The sequence below is a fragment of the Parasteatoda tepidariorum genome, chromosome 4, assembly GCF_982258835.1.
Source record: "Parasteatoda tepidariorum strain Cologne lab strain chromosome 4, Ptep-v5.0, whole genome shotgun sequence".
NCBI classification, from domain to species: Eukaryota; Metazoa; Arthropoda; class Arachnida; order Araneae; family Theridiidae; genus Parasteatoda; species Parasteatoda tepidariorum.
Window position 1 is genome coordinate 84,990,055 of NC_141758.1, and position 16,241 is coordinate 85,006,295.

General features: G+C 33.8%; 1 protein-coding gene across 1 annotated transcript in view; it reads left to right on the top strand.

Annotated features, from left to right (window-relative positions):
• The window catches only part of LOC107441543 (neurotactin), a 90,536-nt gene that overhangs the window by 67,481 nt on the left and 6,814 nt on the right, over positions 1–16,241 (top strand). The window contains exons 3-8 of the mRNA XM_087161509.1: positions 3,292–3,556; positions 8,671–9,556; positions 12,407–12,570; positions 13,560–13,708; positions 14,098–14,169; positions 15,660–15,841. Coding sequence (XP_087017635.1) covers positions 3,300–3,556; positions 8,671–9,556; positions 12,407–12,570; positions 13,560–13,708; positions 14,098–14,169; positions 15,660–15,841 — 1,710 coding nt within the window. The 5' untranslated portion in view covers positions 3,292–3,299. The remainder of the gene's footprint in view (positions 1–3,291; positions 3,557–8,670; positions 9,557–12,406; positions 12,571–13,559; positions 13,709–14,097; positions 14,170–15,659; positions 15,842–16,241) is intronic.

Genomic DNA, 16,241 nt, shown 5'->3' on the forward strand with positions numbered 1-16,241 from the left:
GAATATATTTGTAACATATAGGAGGGCAGAGAAATGTGGGGTCCTTAGACCAGAGCCTCTCAGGCCTTATGATAAATCAGGCCTTGGCTTGGGGCGCTTCTCTGTTATGACCTGTTCCGAAACGCCCTAAGAAAAACTTCATAAAAGGAAAGTGCCCCTAGCGGCGCATAACAGCATTTTGGAGCAATATTTCCTATACAATTTTAACCCTAATGATGTGCCCTAACTCCCCTAGTAGTTAGTCAAAACATTTACGTGAATCCCTGATAAATTTACTGTTTTTAAACCTGTGTATTTTGATAACAAATGAACTAAAAATTTCATTTTTAGAAAAAACTATACCTAGGAAAAAGAAACCGATTGCAGTTTTTTAAAATCAGCGATACGAAAGTTTTAAGATCTACTAAAAAAATCTCACTAAACAAACAAGTTTGTTCCCCAGTGTTATCTCCGTTACAGCAAAAAACAATACGAAAAATTATCTCAATCATTGCGGAAAAACAATTTACGACTATGAAAGAGCATTGACTGGAAAACCAAGTTGAGTTTGAAAAAAAAAAAAAAAAAAAAAGAAAAACTAGTTTGTATCTCTAACAAACGTTTTAATTGTAAAATTGATTCTCTACGCGGAGTCAAGGGAAATAAACTCGCTAAATAATCCCCGTTTTTTCCTCTTGTAATGACAAACTTGAAGTTTATTTCTTTTTGGGTTTCCAGATGGGCACAGGTGCTCACAGCATCGTTCTTCCCTTGATACCCTACGTGAAAGATTTCTTAATGAGTACCATTAAGTCAACTAAGGCGTTGCCATAGTAACGGCTTTTTCTTTCCCCCTTTCCTGGATTTCAACAATACTTATTTTTGAATTTCACCAATGAAGATTAATCAGGCAGCGAGTTCATTATTATAATGAATCGTTGAGCTTCCTGCGCCTGATGAAAGCACTCATCAGCTTCTAGAATTTAGAAATTTTTCTGGGTTATTCGGAATTCGATGTTTTGATTTATGATGGTGTGAAACAACCCATTAATTATGAAATCCCCCATTAGGATTTTAAAAGTCTGTAAATAACGAAAAGTTTTGTATAAAATGAAATTTATTTTATTAATAATCTTACTTTTTTTTTTTTACAAAAGAAAAAAGGTTTAAAAAAATAAGATTACAGTTTGAAACTTTATAGCTTTTACTCACTTGAATTACAACTTTCATTTGCTACTCAAAAATACGTTATATGCCTTATTTTATTATGAAATCATTAATTGATTGTGTGAAATTGATATTTTTTACGCAAAAGATTTTATAAAATTAATTTTCAGTTTAACCTCTCTTAAAATTCCAATTTTCATTTGTTACCCGAATTGTATTTATTTATTTATTGTTATGACATACATTTGCAGGTTTGTTTATTCATTATAAATATGACTTCCCATAAAATACTTTTATATGCTTTATTTTATTAATAAAAACTTGCTTTAATAAGTGAAAGTAACAAATTCAAAAAATGATTCTTGAGATTTCATATATTTTAGCACGAAATAGTTTTCAATAATTATTGAATAAACCCATGATGAAGACTAAATTAAGTTGAAAATGCATTGTAGCTAATTTTAGTTTATTTTAGTTAATTTTTAAACTATTAAATTGCTGTAATTAGAAACTAGTTTTACAATATTTCGAATGGAAAAAGTAATGATAGAAATTTGTTTTGTTTTCATAATGTTTCATGATCACTATTAATATATATTCCAAGAATTCTTATTGAAAATTAATTTAAAGAACACACACATTGGGGTAAATATATGAGCGATAATACGCATTAATATTTAAGCAGTAGAAAAACACTATCTTAATTAGAAGTGTTTCTTACAATTCCGTTCAGTTACCTTCGTCAATCAAACTGGTTTTGATGTTTTCAGTACTACCTTTCTCTGAAGTGACTCGTTTGGTTTTGATTCCTTTTTTGCCTTTTTCACACATTTTATATGCTACTCCTATTGACGTATATATTTTTTCTTTTTTTAATATATATTTTACAATGATCCTTTAAGAGGCTGGGATAGTTGGTAGGGCACTGGGCCCATGTCCAAGAGTCCGAGGGTTCGATCCCAGCCTGCCGAAGACTCCGCGTGTAGTAAATGGTGACTGATGCACGTTAAATCTGTCGAGTCGCAAATTCCCCCATGTTCCCATAACAAATCAAAAACCACTGGGGGTAGTGATCCAGGAGTTTTCTTCTTGTCTACTGGATTGGTTCAAAATTACAAGGTTACGGAGTTGAACATTAATAGTCGTAAACCCATAAAATTGGGTTGGCTGTTCAACGACGGATATGAAGTAAAAATGAAATAAAATGATCCTTTAAGAGCAGCGGTGGCTCAGGGGATAGAGCGTTTGCTTTCGAATGAGATGACCCAACTTTGAATCCCAGCAGTGGCTGGTCTATACAAATTCTGCCCCCGGCTCGCACCAACCACAATTCTGACATAAAAATATCCTCAGTAGTAGACGAATTTTGTGATAGAATCCCCTTGCCGTCAGGCAAACCGTGGGAAGTTTCGCAGTTTTCCAAATGTGGATTAATTCCATTACAAAGTGCTAGTTTCTCCCAATGCTTTTAAGCAGGAACTCCCTTCTCTTCTAGGTTAGGTTCAAAATTACAAGGCTACGGAGTTGAGCATTGATAGTTGTAAACTCAGAATTGGGTCTGTTCAATGTTACGGAGTCCCGCAGTGGACTGATCGTTAAGACACGGTTCCCAGAAGATCACCGAAGTCAAGCATCACTGGCTGCGGTCAGTGTGCGGGTGGGTGACCCACTTGGATCAGTCTGTGTAGGGACCGAGGATGTGCGGTATGGGTCCTCGTTAAACTGTGCTACCGTAAAGTGCTCGACTTCGCGTGTAGGTCGTTGGGCTACCGAAGTGGGTGTGCCATCCCCTCTGTTGAGGATCAAAATTGTGATGGCATGTCCTCTGATCATCCTCAGGGATGTTTCTCAGACCGTCGCCAATAGCCCATTGCGCAGCTCTAGTGCGACGTAAATAAACTACAACAACAAATCAATGTTACGGAATATAAAATAAAATGATCCTAAAATATATATATATAAGAAGTGTATAAACCGGTTATTACTGGTGTTTAAGGGCAACGGCCTTAGTAATATTGATCATTCCTGTATTAGAGAGGCAGACATGGAATTATTTTTTTCCTTCTTAAGAAACGAAAGATTTAAATGCAACTTTGCCCTTTTAAGTACACATCCTATTAAACCTAAATCTTCTTTTCTCCGCAGGTGAGAAGATGACTGCTGAACTGGAAGAGCAAGAAAAGAAGGGAGAAAAGGAGATGGAAGTGGAGAAGACCCCATCTCCAAAGGATGAGGATGCACCTAAGAATGGAGGAGGGGACGTGAAGAAGGAAGAGGTGGAAGAAGAAAAAGAAGAGGAAAAGAAAGAGGTCGAAGAGGAGAAGAAAGCAGAGACAGACACTGAAGAGCAACAGCAAGAGGAGGAGGAGATAGCACCGTCCCGTGCTAGACCTCTCCCCTTCTGGAAAAGGTTAATGATCTTTGAAATATTTAAATGGGGTTTATTGATTATCGTTCGGGGATCTTCAGTTTAATCGAGATTTATTCACTCGTGTACTGTTCATAGACATACAATAATGGTATTTATAATCAGTTAATAATAATCAATGTTGAATATTTAAATAATAATTAATGTTAAACTTAATCTGAATCTCTCTCTTGCTATAAAAAGTGTAAAACGCCTCGTGTTGGTATGCAAATGCTTAGGTTTTGTTTGTGAAGCATCGTTATCTGATAATGCATAAATAAACTGATCATTCCTGTATACATTATGATTCCGAAAATATGTATTAATGTATTTCCAGAATTATCCTTTATATTTGGCACTACAGGTAAAGGGCAAGAAGTTGTTGTTTTTTTTCTCCAACGAAGTCTAGTTTTGTTTTTCCGATGATGCTTGATTTTTTTCAACAGCTTCAACAGCTATTTTATTTTCGATCAACAGTGCCCGCTAATGTTTACCTATTTTATATCGATCGGAGGTGCTTGGCTTGTTGCACAGAAACTCCGTTGCTCATAAGCAACACCTCTTGCCCTTGATTTTTTCCAATTAGTTTCTTTTAATGTTTTTAAATTTGTTCGATGTCATCAAAATGAAAGTAACCTGTTTCTGGGTATTCCTGTATTAGTACTTATTACAGGAATACTGTTTTGGGTATTGCTGCATTAGCAGGGGCCTGTCGAGACATTTTGTAAAAGGTCCGGTTTTCGTGAAATTGTGAAAAAATTACTCGCATTCTTTCAACCAGGGTCCGCTTTTATGAATTTGTGCAAATAGGGTCCGGTTATTGCAGAAAACTTTTTCCAAGGAGTTTTTAAACTGTAAATAGATACAAGATTATGCTCGGCACTGTAAAATTATAATTAAAAAAATTTAAATTTTCAAAAATAAACAGCAATTTCTACTTCTAAATTAGAGATGCAACATGCAAATATTTGGTATTTAGCCTATACTGCTGAACTCAGATTATTCATTTCGGACGAATAATGGAAGAATCGTCTCCCGAAGACAAAACTTAATTCGTTTACATCCATCTTTCTTGTTTTCTGCCCTGGAAAGGGTTTATTCGATTAACAAAACAATCATGAAGATAAACAAATTTGTGAAGGGTCCGATTAAAAGAAAAATTACTTTGTGAAGGGTCCGTTTTTATGAAAAGATATTTTGTGAAGGGTCCGTTAACGGACCCAAATTTCTTCTTAACAGACCCCTGATTAGTGACCTGTTTTTGGTTCATTCAATCTCAGCCTTTCGCTGACATAGTGTTTCATGCATACTGAGTCTCGTTCTATTGCAATTGAGTCGTAATCTTTGTTGGTTTCTTAAACCAGAGTAGCATCTGTTCACCCGCATCAACTTCTTTATTCGTTAGTAACAGTTCATTTTTATTAGTTTTCAATTAAATAACTCAACAGTTTTTCATTTCATTTTCGTTCATTTTTGTTAAATTCAGTGACTTTCTCAGTGGTGTGACCGTTCACCCTCAATGGTTCACTACCAGACTAGATTGGTCACGTCCATACATTTTGTTTTCTTTTCGTTGATGCGTAGGCCCATTTATTTTAGCCTCTGTCAGAAGAGCTACAAACGCCTCATTAAAAGTCCGCCTTGATCTGCCTGTATTATCAAGATCGTCCGCGCATGCATTTAAATGATTTGTTGTATTAAGTTCTATTATTTGTTTGTCTTTACATCTCTGATGATCTTATCTAATGCATAATGTCAATAATTTATAAAGCAGGCGTGATAGGGCATCACTTTGTTCAAAACCTTTATCAGTAAAAAAAAGGGCGTCAAGAAACTCATTCTGTGTTTTGATGTAACATCAAACGCTTGAAAGAGCTGCTTTGAAAAGACTGATAAGTTTTGTTGGGAATTTAAATTTAGTCATTGCTTCATTTAACTTTTTCTGCTTTATGCTATCATACGCTGTCTTAAAATGAAAAATTAAAGAAGATGATCTGTATCGACATTATATCTTTTGCTTCTTTAATACCTATTTCAATGCATAGATATATATATAATATATTAGAGGAGATTTTAAAAATAGTATTCATCAAGGTTATTCCTCTGTAGTTGCAGCGCTTAATTTTTTTTCCTCCCCTTTTTATATATTGGGCAGATATTAGCCCATTAAGTTTCCTTTTTAGCCAAACATTATATATAATTGCATGGATGGCATCAGATCATTGATCTTTATAAGTTCAAGTTTTATCCTATCTGGTCCAGCTGATTTATAGCGGTTTAACTTTTTAACAGTTTGTTTCACTAATGGAGCCATAATATTCAATTCCATCATCAATTCCTCTAATTATTCCCATTTGGTTTTCTTTTTGTGTTATGAATATTTTTTCCTACAAGTAGTTCCATGAAATACTCTGCATCTCTTTATCACTTCATTTTTATCACTTGTGAATTTTCCATCTTTTTTCTGTAAGTATTTACTTACTTTAAGGTCGACCTCAGAAAGCCTGTGTTCTCTACTTTTGCGTAAAAGTCTCAAATTATCATTTTTATATCACTGCGAGAGCAGCAATTGCATATAGATTACAGAGAAAGTTTTCTTTTCATCTTCAGGCTTATCTTCAGTAGTAGCATGGTCATGAATAATATGCTTAAGTTGAATTCAATAACTTAACTTTTTATTCTTTTGTTGGCAATAGAGTCAATGCCAAAGTAGTACGAGTTTTTACTAGCAGCTATTATAGACAATATGTTTTTTTCTTATCTAGGGTTCCCTAACCCAGCCATCCAATTTCTTTTATGGTCAGAGTATCAATTCGATACTCTGTCAGCCTTGTCCAATAAATTTCTCAATGTTCCACTTCCGTGCATGTGCATACCTTATGTTCATGCAAAAGTGTGAACATATATATATGATAGTGAAGTGTGAATATATATATGGGTCATTCTCACGAAAACTGTCATTTTTCAGTTCATAAAATCCCAAAAAAGTAAAGTGAATAAAAAGCTCTGAAACTTTTTATATTAATAGAAATATGTAATGGCATTATAAAGAAAGTATATATCCTATAAATTATACTTAATATTTAAATTAATTAATTTTTTAAATAATTAATTTATAATTAATTAATTTATAATAATTAATAATTAATTAATTAATTTAATAAATTAATTAATTTAATAAATTAATTTATTAATTTAATAAATTAATTTATTAATTTTTTAATTTATTTTTCAAATTAATTAATAAGTAAATTAATTATTTTCACTATTTAAAAAGTGAGGGAATGACACTAATAGTGAGGGAATGATATTTTATTTTAATACATGTTTTTATCTAAGTTACATCTACCTAAAGTTTTGAAAATGATAACAAAATAAGTATATCTAATATTTATTATAATTTAGTCTTATATATTTAATAGTTTTTACAGGTTTGGGAAATAAAATTGGCTGGCACGATTGAACAAAAAAAAATTTGATAGTATGCTCATCTTGAATCATTCCCTTACTTCAGCGTCATTCCCTCACTTTATACACTAGTGAGGGAATGACGAATTCAATAAAATTTAAAAATAACAGTTAGGCCTAATTAATTTCTGAAGTTAATCACATACAATTATATTCATACAAGAAAGCAACATATAATTATCCACTTTCTCGATGAAGTTGTATTTTATTTTACTCTAAAAAGTGACATGAGGGAATGACAAACGTAAAAAATTTTACCTGGTTTGATTCATTCAAATTTATTCCACAGCAAAGCTTCTTTAAGTTGAAGATGGAAACATACTGCAATTTTGTTCTATGATGCCAGTTGTTAACTTCTGAAGTTTTTATTAAAATATTTTTATTCTAAGAAGATTGCAGGTGATAAGAACATTGTTGTGAGGGAATGACGCGAAACACTGGGGACAAAGTTTAAAATAGTGCTGTGTTAATATTTTTATCAGAAATTAAAATTAAAATTGATTTTCTGAATTCTATATTTCAGTATTCTGAAATAAAAAACACGAATTTGTAAAAAAAAATTTTTATTTCAGAAATTTTTTTTTCTTTTTTTAAATCAGCAGTGGGGACAAGTGAGGGAATGACATAATGGTATATTTTAATTACCTAAAATAAATAAAAAATAAAAATTGATACTTTTATTTTTATTCTTTTGTTAGCTTGCATTCTGAAGGACACTTTCCCTGAATTTTTTTTTTTTCGTACGCTGTAAAACAAGCATAAAATATACTGGGGACATGAAAATGACTGTTTTTGTGAGAATGACCCATATATATATATATATATATATATATATATATATATATATATATATATATACACCGAAGATCCATTACATTATGACCATCCTGCTAATAACATGTAGGACCACCTTAAGCCCTCAAAACTGCTAGCACCCGCCGTAGCATTGATTCCACAATGTGCTGATAGGTAGTCTGAGGTATCTGGTACCAAGCGCTCACCAACTGGTCCTGAAATTCCCTCACATTACGAGGGGGTAGCGTGGCAGCACGAATTTGGTTTTCCAAGTAGGACCACAAATGCTCTATTGAATTAAGGTCAAGTGAATTTGGGGGCCAAAACATGACTTGAAAGTCACTGGAATGTTCCTCAACGATTCGACCCTTATGACATGGTGCATTATCCTGTTGATAAACACTATCCCCAGCAGGAAAAACTGTTACCATGAATGGGTGAACCTGGTCTGCTACTATGTTCAAGTAGCTTACAGACGTCAGGGATTGTTCTAAGAGGATTATGGGTCCTAATGTGCCCATGAAAACATTATTCCTGGGCAAGAAACCATGAAAACCTGGGCGAGCCCATTGTTATAGATGGAGGGTGGTCATAATGTAATGGCTCTTCGGTGTATATATTACACTTGTGTAAGGGTGCTTAAAACTAAACTTTTTCGTGTGATGTTTTAATTTTGTTTTCAAGAGCTGGTTAGCTCTTGTTTTCGAGTCTTATTCATAATTTAAACACCATTAGGACCAATAATAACAGTAGGAAAGTGTTTCAATATTTAAAATTTGCATGAATAATTATTCTTATGTTTGAATTTATTTGGTTTCCGTATCTTTTGACTGATTAGAAAAATTTCTTTGCAGACTTTTTAAAAGAGGTCCAGAGAACAAACAAGATGTTGAAGCAGGTACTGAACTCCTATCAAAAGATGGAAAAGCAGAGATTAAGGCTGGAGAAGAAGGCAAGAACGGCAAAGCCGGAAGTAATACTGACGTCGCAGTTGTCGTAACAGATGGCAAAGAAGAAGAAGGAGAAGAGGCCAAAGCAGCCAAAAGCAAGGAAGCCGACCAAAAACGTGGATACTGGCAAAAAGTAGCCATCAGTCTCGTCTGCATCGTAATTGTCTTAGTTATCGTTAGCGTGGTATCGGTCATCACCAGCTCAGGTCATTCCAACAGAGGACCCCTTGGAGAACCCGTTGCTGTCACTGAATGTGGACCTGTCAGAGGATATAAACAAGATGATATGTATATCTTCAAAGGTGTTCCATACGCTTTACCACCAATTGGAGAACTTCGGTGGAAGCCACCCATGAAAGCCTCTACTCTGAACGAATGTTGGACCGGAACATATGAAGCATACAATTCAAGCGCAATATGCTACCAGAAACCGATTCCCGGACTTAATTTGGAAATGAGCGAAGACTGCCTTTATTTAGATATCATTACACCGAGTTTATCCCCCCCTATCTTGAGGCCAGTGGTCGTTTACATTCCGGGTGACCATCCAGTAAAGGGCTTCACAGCTGATGATATCAAATGGCGACCAACGACATCCGTTGCTGATTCTAAAGATGTCACATTCGTCACTCTGAATTACCGTACGAATGTGTTCGGATTTTTGGTATCGGATCTGTTAACGAATAGAATGCGACCCCCTACATCCGGGAACTATGGAATTATGGACATGATTGCAGCTTTGAAATGGGTGCAGAGGAATATTCGAAGTTTTGGTGGCGATCCTAATAGGGTAAGCATTTTATTTTAATTTGATATATTCTACACTCTCATGAAAATTAGTTCAACATTTAAGTTTAATATCGGTATCTTGAGCAATAAGCAATGATGCAGTGCAAATTTTCTACTATCTTAATACGGCGAATTGTCCCGCAGTGGACTGATCGTAAAGACACGGTTCCCAGTAGAACACCGAAGTGAAGCATCACTGGCTGCGGTCAGTTGGGCGGGTGGGTGATCACTTCGATCAACCTGCGTAGGGACCAGAGGTGCACGGTATTGGTCCTCGTTAAACTGTTCTACCGTAAAATGCTCGACTTCGCGAGCAGGTCGTTGGGTTGCCAAGGAAGTGAAACCATCCCCTCTGCAGAGGATCAAAATTGTGATGACTTGTCTTCGAATCATCCTCGGGGATGCTTCCCAGACAGTTGCCAATAGCCCATTGTGCAGCTCTAGAGCGACGTAAATTGAATACCTACCATAAGACGGATTCCGTCAATAAAATTTTCTAAAATAAGGCGTAATTTTCACATTAATTTATAATTAATTTAGTTAGTTAGTTATGTGGTTTGACTTCACGTCGTATTAAGGTAAAGATATATGAATTTTGCATAGAGTTTGTCTTACGTAACCGTAGCGCTAACCATATTTTCTACCCTATAGCGACATTGTGATTTGTAGGGAGAGTTTCGCACATGCGCTGTGAAGCTCAATTTGCACTAACATTCGAGTAGCGGATAACTTTAACCCTTTGTAAAATATCTCTTTCCGAGAGGCTTTGCCTAGCTTTGTTTTACGCTAACCTAATTTTCCTACCTCTTAGCGATATTGCGAAGTTGAGAAAAAATGTCATTCACACGCTGCATTAGTGGAAAACCGTAACGCTATGCAAAATCTCTCTATTTTTGTTTAACAAGATCCGAAATTTCTAATCTTCGTATTGCTGAAAGAAATCTTTCAACCACTATAGAATAAAGTAACAAAAATTGACATGTTATGGCATAATACTCATAGCCAATAGTATTTGTATTATTAGAAAATTGGTCGAGTCGCAAAAAATTAAATTAAGCCATTAAATGAAGTCATCTCTGCTTTAAATTTTGCTTAAAATAGATGGTTTCGTTGCTGCACTTCTTCTTAAGCATGATTTTTACTCAAGTGTGATTTTAAATTTTCTTTTTTTCTGATTTGGATTCAAAGTTACAAAAATAAATATTTTGTTTTATAACCCCAATAATACCCCCAGTATAAGTGTTGAACAGCTGCGCCATTTTTGGTTTGCTACTATCAATGTTCAACTCTGTAGTTTTGAGCCCAACCCAGAAGGCAAGGGAGCTCCTGGATCAAAGATTGGGATAGCATTGCCAGATTTCGTAGAGGGATTTTTGAGGGAACTACGTCTCATTTACGTAACATGTAAATGTCCTAAGCTGATCCTGAGGATTCTAACCCATAATCCGTCTACCACTAAGAATATTTTACGTCACTGTAAATACTATGACGTAACTGTGGTCAGTGCTAAGTTCGGAAGCAGAATTGGTATTTATACCAGCATTCTGAATTCAAAACTGGGTCGATTGAGAGGTGAGTGCTCTATCTCCGAGCCACCGCAACTCAAATTAATAAATTACATTCTTTATCATGGGTATTACGAATCTCGCTCATTTGGGCTTCATCAAAAACAGTTTCAAAGAAAATAATAAAAGTCTCATTCATATCTTATGATGAGAAAAAAATTTAATGGATTTTTTGTATACAGTTAGTATGATTTCTAGATCATTGGTTCCCCAAATTTTTTTTTTCAATTCAACCTTCTTTCGACGGAACCTCGACTTCGTAAATAAAGTTTATTAAGGTAATTGTGAACTTCATAACCTGCAGAAGACTATTTTTTAAATATTTAATTAGATGGATAAAGATTTGTCATTGTTTTACCGTTAATAATCTTAAACTAACGCATGTGAGACCTGGACAATGACCCGTGGAGATGAAAATATGATAGCTAGATTTGAGAGAAAAATAGTGCGAAGCATTTTTGGTGGAATAAGTAAGAACGGTACCTGGTTTAGAAGATCAAACACGGATCTTTACAAAGCATATAAAGAACCTGATGTCATTAAATTTATCAAAATTCAAAGAATTAAATGGGCAGGCCACATTATAAGAATGGAGGATAGCAGGACAACCAAAAAAGTTTTCTGTACCAGGCCAACAGGTACAAGAAAAAGAGGACGATCAAACCTAAGATTATTAGACTGCCTTGAATAAACTGGAGAACCTTGGCTAAGGGAAGAATGTCTTGGCATAGGCTTGTTGAGAAGGCCAAGGCCCATCCTGGGCTGTCGTGCCAATGAGAGGAAGAAGAATCTTAAACTAGGTTGTATAACCACAGTTAAATTTGTAGTCCTTATTCTCTATCTAGTAAATTTATTATGATTTGAAAAGCTGGATAGGAAATACTAAATGCAATATTTTATAAATGCTTGCTCTTTTTTTATAAGTTGTTCAATATGTTATTAGAAATTTTATATGTTCATCTAAAAAATGCTATTTCTGTTTCATAGGCATTTTACTTGAAATAATTTTACAAAGGCAACCGGAAGTCGAATAATCGAAGATTATATCGAAGTATCGATATATATAATCGAAGGTTTAACAACTCATCATAAAAAGTCATGGAACCCCTTTTAGACTTCCACGTAACCTTAGGGCCCCGCGGAACACCATTTGGGAACCGCTACTCTAAATGACTTGAAAAATTTTATTGTTTTTTATCATATTAATATCATCAAATTCGCTTAATAGTATTACTTATTAAATAGTTCTAATGTATTTAAACTGCAATTGGTCTGAAATATTTTAGGTAACTGTATTGGCTCATGGTGGTGGTGCTACTGCTGGCTTAGCTCTTTTATCATCAAAGAAAACCTCAGGTCTTTTCCACCAAATGTGGCTTACTGCTCCATCAGCCAAGTTTAGCAATAAGACACTGACAGACATTTCTTCCGATAACTCGGCTCTTCTAACGTAAGTCGTATTTTGTGTTAAATTCTGCAAAATTTAAGAAATCATTATGAGAAAAATGGAAGGAGATAGAAATGTACGATCCGCTGCATTATGCTTAGGAAACCAACTTTGTTTTTCGAAATTAATTACAAATTTCGTCAACAATGACGCTGTTGACAATATATAAAACGAAATTTTCAGCTATTTGTCAGACGATTCCAACAGAAAAATATTTGCACATACATCTATGTGTCTTTAGATGGCCTCATATTGTTGATTTTTTTTTAAAGAAATGGTTTTTAGCAGCGCCATCTGATAATGAACTTTGTAACTGATTTCAAAACCTAGTGAGAAGATATCGCTTCCTGAGTAGAACATTGCAAGCTGTACATTTCTATATTGTTCTGTTTAAGCGTTATTTATTCACATTCTGTATATTCATTTGAAGAATCTGTGTGACATTTAAACAACTTGTTCAATCATATACGATAGTATTTAAACTGTGTAAATGAATCTTCTGTCAGCACTGCTGCCAGTTGCTATCCTTGGCTGTCTCAAGCAATCTACATTTTCTTTTTATATTTTAATCGCTTTTTTTTAATGTTTTTGTTTAAAAAAGGAGATTAAAAATTTTTTAAAAGCTCAGCGAAAGTAAAGAAATTTTATAAATTGGTTCATTTCGCACATTTTAACGAAATTAATAAAAATAATTATTTTGCTGAATATTTTGATATCTTCTCATATAATTATGCGAATTCATTAAATATATTCATATGCATTAAGTATCTAAAAAAAAAATTATAGAGTACAAGAGTAAAATCAGAGGACGTTCGAATTTTTGCTTATCATAAAAATAAACCTATAAATAAATGATCGAAATAAGAATCCGGTAACTAACTTTTTTTTTTAAATAAAATAATTCCTGAATAGTAATCAATATTTTATGTCCGGTTTTGATTGACTATTAATATAATTTGAAAGAAATTAAAGGATATTTCATATTTTTACAGGAAATTAAAATGTGATTCCCTGTCATGTTTATATAATAAAACTGCTGATGAAATCCTAGCAGCAGTTCCTGGCTTTTGGGCAGCTGATTGGTCCCATGATTTACCAAGCTCCGAAGAGGAACTCAGTCCTGAAATGGTTGTTGTTGATGGTGAGTAGCATGTGTTTACAATTATTACATAGAATGCCCTGTAATAATTATCACCCTTGTTGCGCAGTTTATATAATCTTCCTCAATAGGTCAGAAATATTATAGTGGTGGCAAATCAATATTTAAATGAGAAAAAGTAAAATATAATGAAAATCCAACAAATCATTTTAAAGGTGGGATTACCTTCAAAGTTGACATGAAAAAAGCTTTATACTATAAAGCTGTTTAATTTGCTACGGAATTTCTTTTTCAGATTGGAAAGAAAAGGTTTTACTTTGCAAGCATTTGTTTGATTGACAAACTTTTTCAAAATTATGTTATTATTTTAAATTTCAGAAGAGTAATTTTAAACTAATAAAATATCTGAAATATTATGCTTTATTTTTCAGGTGATGTCCTTTACAATACACCTTTCCATATGTGGAAGGAAGGCGATATTCTTCAAGTACCTGTTGTAATTGGTAAGAAATTTAAAATATCTTAGTTGTCATTTCACTTAAAGTTGATTTATCCTACATTATATTCTTATCATTTATTTATTTTCTGTTATTTACTTATCTTATTTATTCCGAAACTTTATTTAATTTTGAAACTTAAAGAGTTTTGAAATTTTTTATTGATTTTATTTTATTTAAAATCGTTTCAATTATGCATGCTCATTGTAATAAAATGCATATTCTGGCTTGCATGTCTTAAAAAAGTTGTAAGCTGAATTATGCAGGGTGTTCTGCAATGATCACCCTTGATATATAAGTAATAGTACTTTATTTATATTGCACTAGACCTGAATTGTGGGGTATTGGCGACAGTTAGAAGACATAACAGCACAATTTCGATAATCCGAGGGGGCTTTTCCACTTTGGTAGCCCAATGACCTTTCGTGCGAAGTCGAACACTACGTTGGAACAGTTTAACAAGGATTTATACCTTCGGTTTCTTTGCAGGCTGATCAAATAGATCACCTACCCACTCACTGACCTATGCCAGTGCTCGACCTTGATGTTCTTCTGCCAACCGTGTCTTTACAATCAGTCCATTATAAGACCCCCTAAAAACTAAACCTAGTGGCATGACAGCCCATAGAAGGCCAAAGCCTATTGTGCCCATTGCAGTTTTCTTGACCTTTGGGTCTGGGTTGCTGTAGCAGATGTTTCAGTAGCAGAAGTAGTCAGCCAAGCGCGGAACGTCCGGTGTTTAGTCCCCAAGCATGCTTGGTACTCATTTTATCGACCCATTGAAAGGCTGACTCAACCTTGCCCGGCACAAGAATAGAACCCAGGTATAAGATCCCCTCTTAATATATATATTTTTAGAATCCTTTTCAATAATGATGTCAAAAAAATATACATTAAGCAAGTTTAAAAAAAAATATACATACTATTAAATTTTTATGAATCTCTACGGGGGAAGGCAGACCTAAAACCTGTTTGATTGTCTTTGGAAACACAGAGGATTTAAAAGATGACTGTTAGAAAAGAAATACCCCAACTTGACAATCGAACTAGATCAGTTTTTTTTCATCCTATCAACAGATATCCCTCGTTTAAATATTAATGTGTGATCCCTTTTGTGTTTACCTTTTTTTTAAATTATATATTAAGAGAGGTAATTACAAAACACCTTGTACATAAGCATATTGGTATTATGCATGATATTTGGATGTTATTTTTGAAAAGAATTGTTTTAATCATTGCTCTTTTGTTGTATCTTGTTCTTGTATTCGTCATTGTTCATTTGTGTTAATTTGTACTTGTATGTAATTATCATTGTCCTTTTGTATTATCTTGTTCTTGTATATATTTATCATTGTTTTTCTGTGTTTTCTTGTTTTTGTTTATATTTACCATTGTTTTTATGGATTATCTTATTCTTGTATATATTTTTCATTTTTTTCTTGTGTATTATTTTGTTCTTCTATGCATTTATCATTGTTTTTGTATGTTACTAATAGGAGCTACTGCACAAGAGTCTGGATCTTCAAAAATGATTCACGATTTAGACAGATGGACGTGGACTGACTTTAGCGATTATGTCAGTGAGAAATTGGAGACAATCAGTGATAACAGAACTGTAACTGCTTTACAGTACTACATTCAAAATGATACAACTCCTCAGCAACAATTCCATTCCATGGTAAGTAAAAATATCTCCCAGTATCTGTTTTAAAATAAACAGCGTGGAATGTATGCACCAAAAAGTATAAACTTCTATCATTCACAAAAAGTTCAATCGTTACAAAAACAAGGATTGAAGTCTGTAGCTTAAAAAGTCCAGTATGCACACTGTAAGAAATTTTGAGATGAGAATCTCTTGAAAATCATGCATCATGAGTTCCTGACAGGATTTCATGTAAAATTGCGCAGAATTAAAAATTGAATAAACTTACTTAATTACTTCCTGGCTCTTTGACTTTAAAGTCTTTTACAGTTCTGAAGCTCCATCATTCTGGGGCCCTTTTCATCTTCACGGGAGTGTTATTTATGCCGCCAATAACACTTATATTTTAACTTTAAAATTAGGCTTAAACTTTAAA